The 9,221-nt window shown below is 39.6% G+C and overlaps 1 protein-coding gene across 1 annotated transcript; it reads right to left on the reverse strand.

Annotated features, from left to right (window-relative positions):
• Positions 1 to 616: 616 nt before the first annotated feature.
• C3AR1 (complement C3a receptor 1) lies at positions 617 to 8,645 on the reverse strand. Its single transcript, XM_004766605.3, has 2 exons — positions 8,505 to 8,645; positions 617 to 3,924 (listed from the first exon to the last, which is right to left on the reverse strand). Exon 2 carries the CDS (start codon positions 3,910 to 3,912, stop codon positions 2,473 to 2,475), a length of 1,440 nt encoding a protein of 479 aa, XP_004766662.1. The 5' UTR covers positions 3,913 to 3,924; positions 8,505 to 8,645; the 3' UTR covers positions 617 to 2,472.
• Between the last annotated feature and the right edge of the window lie 576 nt (positions 8,646 to 9,221).

Below are 9,221 nucleotides of genomic sequence, written 5' to 3' on the forward strand. Positions count from 1 at the left end.
ACCTCTGGGTCCAAACAGTTGATCTTGGAATTGTTTTGTAAGATTGCTGGGAAAGAAGAATTAAAAAACATGCATTTAACATTGCTTTTTTTTTTTCCCCCAAATGCTATTAAATATAGTGAAATATTGTTGGGAGAGGCAGTCACCCCTTATAGCTCGGTGTGTGGACTAGGCCACCTTGCCTGTGTTCTGGGATATTTCAAAGATCAGAGATACTACAATTTTGGGAGGAGTTGGATCTCCATCTGGGACTTCCTGGCAAATACTCACAGGTACTTAGCAGAGTTTTTCATAAGAAAGGCGGGAATTCCAATCGTAAGATTTTGTTTTCCGAATATATTTCCAAGGAATGGAACTCTCAAAGGGAATCCAGAAATAACAACTGTGGAATCTTATAACTATGTCATCACCCCAGTATCCTGTACACTAAATGCAGAAGTTTGGGACTTACATCCGGGTCTTGTAAGATGCGTTGGGACTTCCAGGATCCTAGCTAATTGCGATTATAGCAAGCCTCCAGCTGCCTACTATGATTTGCTGTATGTATAGAGATTATGACATATTCTGAGTATCAAACAGTTAAGAGGATCCATGAATCCCAGTCTCAACAAGGAACCACAAGAAAGCAAGCATTTATTCATATCAAATACATAAGAAGATTACATTGGAAGGCGGCATTGCAAATCTTACATCATGTCACACATTGTTACCTCACACCTGAACGACTTCTCAGTGATTTGCAATTTTTCTGCATAGCACGTTATTACTTATTTGTAGTCCAGAGCTTCACCCTAATCACTGAACAAATAATAGTGCCTTGCAAGTCTAAAACATCTCATTTTCTCTTTTTTTTAGACTAAATAATTATATTCCACCCAGGGGAGGCTATATTATAGTACAAAAACCCTGAGATTTTAGAAATTTAACATAATAAAGTTTAAATACACAGACAAATGAGAAGGTAATAGGGTTAAGTAAGTTTTTTTTTTTTTTTTTTTTTTTTTTTTTGAATGAAAGAATGGAAGGAAAGCTATATGTGGGGTTGGGATGGATCCACAAAACAGAAGAAAGTGTGGTCAGGAGCCAACTGAAGTATGGTGATTAATGAATATTAGGATGATGATCAGTAAAAAGTATGAATGTGGATAAAATTCATCTTTCAAGACAAGAAGTGATGTTATCATGTATATGAAAACTAGCTGCATAAGCACATGATTGTCATGGTAAATATCAGAAGAAATGTCTAAAATTGTTGCAAGTGTTATTTCTGGGAGATGGGAGTGGGAGGAGGGATTGGCTGGGCAGAGAGGGGCAGGAAACTTTATATTTCATTATAAGCCTTGGGTTCTCTTTAAATGATGTGCATTTATTACTTTGGGAAAGATAAAAATTCATTTCAAAAACCCAAAGATATACGTGGTGAATGATAAACAAGCATAGCCGTGCTTTACGAAGTTTCATGGTATTCCTGGAGGGTACTCAGTCACTGTGCAGTGAATTCAAGGGTTACTGCTCCATCCTCCACCCTCGTCCTCTTCTCACTGGAAATGAGTTTCTCAGGGAATATTAGTTTCAAGCAAGAGGAGGGGAGCAATTTGAATCTTAAGAAATTAGAGGTTATTGGGTGCACAAAGTGTAATACAGAAGATTTAGAGGCAGGGGAGAAATAAGGGATAAAGGAGGTTAAGAAGGAATGGAAAAGAGATGGTTCTATCGATAGGCAGACTAAGTAAGCAAATAGAAAACTCCCCAAACCACAGCTTACATGCCATTTTATGAGTAAGTTTTCAGATGCCTTAGCAGCCTGTCTTTACATAGTAGATGCCTATTCAGTTGTAATAATGGAAACGTGGAATTCCCATGTCCCGTATCCAGGAATATTGCACATAGCAAGCATCTGACATTGTACTCTGCTCCAGACTGCGTCTCATAACTGCTTGTTTTCGTGGACTTTGTCTTTTTGCACCTTGTTTTCATTTGAAGACATCATCACCCCCACATCAAAGCCAAAAAGAGACGATCATTGTTCACTCATGTAAGATTAGACAAAATGGTTTTAAATTGCATCTGGGAGGGGATTTGGACACTCCCAAGAAAAAAGTTCATGATGGAAAAATCATTTTAAAATAGACTAGGTTCTCCCTGATCTCACTGGCTTAGTTTGGGATAGAAATAGACTAATTTGGGAGATAATTATCAAATTTAGCATTCATCAGAAACACGAGAGTTCATTAAAACACTTGCTTGGGTCTAACCCCCCGGAGATTTCGATTCAGCAAGTTTCTAGGTGATTCTAACAAGTTGCCAGGTGATGCAGATGCTTCTAGTCTCAGACCATACTTTGAGAACCTATGGACTGATTCTTGGATGGCTTCTGGAATCCCCTGCTCACAATACCACTCGTTGCTTCAGAAACATGTCACACTGGGTGAATACCTAAGAACCTTGGCTTGGGTCCACAGCTCCGTATCTTCACACAGGTGTACTGATACGCTTTCTTTCCAAAAAGACTTTGCTTTGGGGACAGCTGGTAGGGTGTGTGAGGTCTTCAATAAAAGCCGCCTCCAGAATGCCCTTCATGGACTGTTTGGCTTTCTTCCTGAAATCTTTTCCCAGGAGGGCATAGAGAAAGGGATTAAAGCAACTATTGGCAGATGCTAGAGCAACGGACATGTAGTCCCAAGATAGCAGAGCTTTTCCAAAGGGAGTTTCTGAGTCAAAAAACAATGATAGGACTCCAATAATGTGGTATGGAGCCCAGCAGACACAGAAGACAACCACCACAGCCATGGCCACTCGCAAGGTTTTGGTCCGAGACTTGGTGAAGCGGCTGCGTCGCATTCGGAAGATAATGAGGCCATAACAGGTCATCATGACCATAAAGGGCAGAAGGAAACCCATCACTAGTCTAGTGATGGTTATTGCCATCAGGGGTGTTAGTACTTGATTGTTGTATGAAAACTGGCCTACATCATAATCCTGGAGATTTTGGAATAGCTCGTGTGTGTATAAGGAGTTGCTAGAAGTACCAGAGTAAAGCTCTAAATTGGTAGAGAGAAATTTATCTGGTGGGTTAGTTCTGTGATCTTCAATAGGAAACCCACTGGGGCTTATAGATGAGACCTTACTAGCAAGAAAATTATAATATGGATATCGACTAGACAATTTAGCTGAATCCACAGGGAGTGACTCTCCAGAAGGTCTTTGAAATGTTTGAGAATAGAGGATAGTGGTGGCTGTCCAAGGAAGATCATTTGTTTGTAAAGAGAAAGACTCTAATCCCTCATCCATTTCTCCAGGCAGGTGCACAGTGGAGTTGTCAAGAGACCCATTTTCCAGTAGATTACTGGTGAAGTCTGAATAACCAAAGGAGCTGTAGGGACTAAAACTGTAGCCACACATGTAATGGTCACCTACAGCGAATGTTTTCCGGTACACGAACACGGGCATACACATTACAAAAGCCACCACCCATATACATCCGCAGATAGCGAAGGCTGTCCCCACCTTGCGGTGATTCTGGCACCAGATTGGCCTGAGGACCAAAAGGCAACGATCCAGGCTAATGGCAGTCAGCAGGAAGACGCTGGCAAACATGTTGAGGATGATGATGGAGGGGATGAGCTTGCACAGGAACCAGCCATAGGGCCAGTGTCCTTGCAGCGCCAAGTGAGCCAGGGAGAAGGGCAACGAGAGGCAGCAGAGGAAGTCGGCCAGCGTGAGATGGAGAAACCAAACGGTGTTCACTGTCCGCTGCATCTTTAGGCCAGCCACCCACAGCACTAGCCCATTGCCTGGCAACCCCAGTAAGAAAGTGAGGCTGAGAATGCCCATGGAGAGAATGACCTGGGGTTCGTACCAGGGCTGTGAGGGTAGGTCAGTTGAACTGTTATCAGCAGAGGAAGGCTCCATTGCTGAACTTCTCTAAAAATATAAGCAATAGTATTAAAAACTATCTTTTTCTTAAAAAGTATATCCTTAGAATTACCACCCTCCCACATAACGCTGTAGACTACAGAGGCCCCTGTTTTAGTCTGTATTCCTTAACTTCATCCTGGACCACACGAAAACATTCTATGATCATTAAAATCTACCATATCAATTTAAATGTGTACTGAAATCATTAATTTCATTTGGAAGTCCCTGTCAATGTACATTTCTCCTCTTTCTTGCAATTCCAATATCACATTCTGCACTCGTTCCTTTCCTTACCCAGTGTTCCCTACTAAAAACAAGCAGGGCTCCTGGATGGCTCAGTTGGTTAAGTGTCTTCCCTCGGCTCAGGTCATGATCCCTGGGCCTGGGATCAAGCCCCACATTGTGCTTTTCCCTCTGCCTGCCACTCCCCCTGCTTGTGCTAGCTCGCTCTCTCTCTCTCTCTCTCTCTCTCTGTGTCACATAAATAAATAATCTTAGAAAACAAAACAAGTAAAAAAAAAAAAAAAAGCTAAATGGATGAACAATAACTTTAGACCAGAGGTTCCCAGCTTTCAATCCACAAGAAGGCTTTATGGAGCCCCATCACCACCTCGAACCGTATGTAAGATTTTAAGGTTGCATATTCCCATTTCTATGAGGGCAGAAAGGCCATCCAATCCCTCCACCAGATTTTCAATGACTCACTACCACAAAAAAAGGTAATGTAGACTCAGTGTTATATCTTTACTTTTTAATAAAAAGATAAAAAAGATTATTTATTTATTTGAAAGAGAGAGAGAGATAGCGAGAGAGAGCATGAGCAAGGAGAAGAGGGAGAAGCAGGCTCCCTGCAGGGAGCCGATGTGGGGCTCAATCCCAGGACTCTCTAATCATGACCTGAGCTGAAGGCAGCTGCTTCACCGACTGAGCCATCCAGGTGCCGCCCCCAGTTACATCTTTAGATATAACCTCATCTTTTCCTTTTGCTTTCAAATTTCTCACGAGTTGTTTACCCTCTCAGCATCAATTCCCTCAATACCCATCATTTCTTTCTTGTTTTTAAAAAATGTTATTCATGAATATATACACATATTTGCATATATACATATATGTATATGTATATGCATATTTTCTTAATTAAAATTTAACAAAACTTGATTAGTCTGTGCATATTTAAAAATCCTTAATTATGGGAAAATACACATAACACAAAATTTACCATTCTAACCATTTTTTTAAGTATAAAGTTCAGCAGTATCAAGTATAGTCACGTTATTGTACAATTAACCTCCATGGTTTTTTCACCTTGTAAAACTGAAACTCTAATTCTATTAGACAATGGTTCCCCACTTCCCTCTTCCCCCAGCCACTGGCAAACCACCAGGCTACTTTCTGTTACTATTTGTATTTGCACTACTCTAGACATCTCATATAAATGGAATTGTACAGCATTTGTCTTCTGGTGTCTGGTTTATTTCCCTTGGCATAATGTTCTCAAGGCTCATCCATGTTGTAGCATATGTCAGAATTTCTTTCTTTTTAAGGCTAAATAATATTCCATTGTATGTAAACCCCACATTCTGCTTACCCACTCATCTCTTGATGGACATCTGAATTGCTTTCATCTTTTGGCTCTTGTGAACAGTGCTGCTATGAACTGGCATGCATACTGTTGTATAAACTGATTTCCTTTTTTCAGCTAGTCTCCACATTATGCAGTAATATTTTACCTTAAGGAATACTCAGTCTTTGCCTAGTTTTTTTCTAGACGTAGTTTTTTTCTCACCGTCCCGAAACATCTCCTGTAGCTGATTGATCCACAGTTATAGCCAATCTAGGATCACACTTTGCATCCAAATGTTATGTTTAAGTATCTCTCTCTCCTTTTTTAACATAGTTTGTCAAGGATGCTAGCTTGTCTCAGGGTCTGTTGTTCTCACCACTCACTTTTTAACCTTTGTAATTTGTAATTTTTTAACACTTTGTAATTTGTCTTCTGACCCATCACTGGGCTAAAGTTACTTCTAAAATTATTTCTAAATAACAAATTCAAACATCGTTTTCTCTGTCTTTATCCACAACTCCATTCTCTTGGCCTCTTGACATTACCGTTCCCTAATTCCGAAGACTCCCATAAATGCACCCTACTTTATAGCTTTCTTGAACAACTCACTATTTTGGCTAATACTGTTTACTTCTGTCGGGAATTATGTCTTTCACCTCAACCTCCTTGGTCCTACATCCTTAATCTCTACCTGTTGAAATTTGAGCCATTCCTCAAAATAAGCTCAAATGTTATTCTTCTTCAAAACCTTCTCTTAAAGTCTCAATAAGAAATTAGTTCTCCACCTCTTAAATTTGTGTGTGTGTATATGTGTTGAGTCTCCATTTCATATTCTCTGTGCAGTGAAGCATTTTGCCTTGTATTATTATAATTATTATTTTAAAAAGGTTTTATTTATTTATTTGACAGAGAGAGACACAGTGAGAGAGGGAACACAAGCGGGCGAGTGGGAGAGGGAGAAGCAGACTTTCCACTGAGCAGGGAGCCCAATGTGGGGCTTGATCCCAGGACTCTGGAATCATGACCTGACCCGAAGACAGATGCTTAGCGACTGAGCCACCCAGGCACTCCTGTAATATAATTATTGTCATGGCTGTCTTATCTATTATTCTGGCCTTAAATTTCATAATGGTAAAAATGAGTCTTCTACCTAAGTGCTTGTTCTACCAAAGTTAGCACTATGGATTCCATGACATAAAGATCAAAGATGACTTCAGTGCATGGATGTTCATGTTTGGGGTTTACTTTATTTTCTTTTCCAACTAAATTTAAAATTTTTATTATTGTCCACTTAATCCATTAAATATGCTGTCTCTTCTACCTTCCCTTTTGGTTTCCAGTTTCCAGTTCTTACTGGCTATAAGAGCATTTTATGTTTCCTTTCATAAAGTCCCAAAATATTTTCATGACTTGGAATTCTGCTGAGCTAACCAAATGCTGTCGTAGGGTCTTACATGATTAGCAGAAGTTAAGATAACCGAGTCAACAAAATAATAGAAAAGAAAAAGTGATTCTCATTCTCCCTCACTGTAGCCTTATGCACTCAAATACTCAAGTCTTATCAGGACCCCTTCTTTCCTTGTTGGGCACAGCAGTTACCCTGGTCCACTGTCCTGCTCAAGTATACATAGTCATGCCAACATCTTTGAAGTATTGAGAGAAGGATAGAATCAGAGAAGCTAGGACTCAAAAGAAATATAGCAATTATTTTTCCTTGTCTCTAGTTTTATTTTGCAGTTTTTGACACAGAAACTCAGCAAATTAGGGGACTGTCACATATTCACAATGAGGAGGGTTGTAAGATCTTAAGTCCAATAGTCTTTCTACTACAAAGAACCACAGAACTAAAAAGGTTTCAGTATTGTTATTCTTAACAATCACATGGTAAAGTTACCAAGAGCTGCACAAACTGAAGTAATAAAGACTGAAAAGAAAGTCATCTGGGTGGGTCATTCTGTTAAGCAACTGACTCTTGATTTTGGCTCAGATCATGATCTTAGGGTCATGGGATCGAGCCCCACATTGGGCAGGGTCTGCTGGAGATTCTCTCCCTGTGCCCCTGCCCACTCCCCCTTGTGCTCTCTCTCCCTCCTAAAATAAATAAATAAATAAATCTTTCAAAAAAAGATTAAAAAGAGCAAGATTCCAATATAAATAGAGCCATAGGTATAAACTATATTTTAAGTATGTATAAATCAGTCTTAAAAATCTTTCAGAATGAACAAGATCACTTTTTACATTTTTCCAAGTGTTTTGGCTGAAAGATACCTCTACATTTGCGACTGGTAGAACCTTTTCTTTCTCTTTCCTTCTTTCTTTCTTTTTTAGTTTTTAATACTACATTGGTCAAAAGTAGTTAAAAGGATAAAGACATTCCTGAAACTAAAATTCAGTTATAACAGGACAAGAAAGTAGATTCCAGAATGAAATACTAATGATAGGGAGACAGAGTTGGTAACAATAAAGAGTAAGTAGGGGCACCTGGGTGGCTCAGTGGGTTAAGCCTTTGCTTTTGGCTCAGGTCATATCTCAGGGTCCTGGGATCAAGCCCTGAATCAGGCTCTCGGCTCCCCCCCCCCAACCCCCGCCTGCCTCTCTGCCGACTTGTGATCTCTGTCTGTCAAATAAATACATAAAATCTTAAAAAAAAAAGAATAAGCAAAAGAATAAAAAAAAGAGGAAATAGGAGTGAGAAAAAAAAATATATATATATATAAAAAGGCAACTGACTTGAAGAATTAGCTATTGTGAAAAGCTGGACTCAAAATTCAGAAAGAGACACATAGCTGTTTAAGAGGAAAAAATGGCATAAAATTCACTATTTGTTCCAGAATGAAAATATGAAGAATGAAGATAATTTAGAACATGGGATGTTTAGTAAAAGAAAGGTGGATATAGAGATAAAACAAAAGAAAGAAAAATTGGGGAAGGAATGGGGGGAAGAGGAGATAATGACCCTCAAATTGTTATCCTTAATAGGCAGAAGCAGCACAAGTTGTCCAGTGAATGTAGGTTTTCTTACCAAAACCCTGAGACAGTAGCTGATGGCCTCAGCACAGGTCTGGAGGTCCCCACAAATCCCGTGTGGGTCTCGCACTTACCCACAATCAAGTTATAAAGTATGCTTAGGAAATTTGCTGAGCGCTTCCTCTTCCCTCTCTTCGCTTCTGGTGATAGAGGAACTCCACACTTTTGACTACTATCTGACTTCACAGGATGAGTTTTGAAGTGAGTCACTCCTCAATGTTTCAGATAAGAAAAGTAAAAAAAAAAAAAGCAGAAGTGGGAAGGCATAATTGTTTTCTGCAGAACACAGAATACGGCTAAAGAGAGAATATTTCTGTACATAAGCTTCTCACTTGGTAGGTTTTTGCTTGTGTTTTAGAAACACGTACACATGACCCTATGCTATGTGAGGGTGGGGGTGCTGAGTGGCTGGAAGGCGTGACCGGCATAATCCCGATATAAGAACCTCAAATAACATCTTCTGAATGCTTATTATGCGTAAAGAAACATGCCATTCCAAAATCGGATTAATTAAACTATGTTCTAATATTGAGAGGTCCACAATCTAGTAGGAGTAAGCACCTATACACACCTAAGATCCCCCTTCAATACAACCCAGACTATGATGGCAGAAGTGCCAGTAGAAGTAAAATAGTACAACATAACAGAAGGCTCCGTTTAGCCTGGGACAATCTAGGAAAGTCCTAAGGTAGAAGTAAGATCTGGGTAGATC

The sequence above is a fragment of the Mustela putorius genome, unplaced genomic scaffold (genome assembly GCF_011764305.1).
Source record: "Mustela putorius furo isolate JIRA1106 unplaced genomic scaffold, ASM1176430v1.1 tig00003988_pilon_pilon_pilon, whole genome shotgun sequence".
NCBI lineage: Eukaryota > Metazoa > Chordata > Mammalia > Carnivora > Mustelidae > Mustela > Mustela putorius.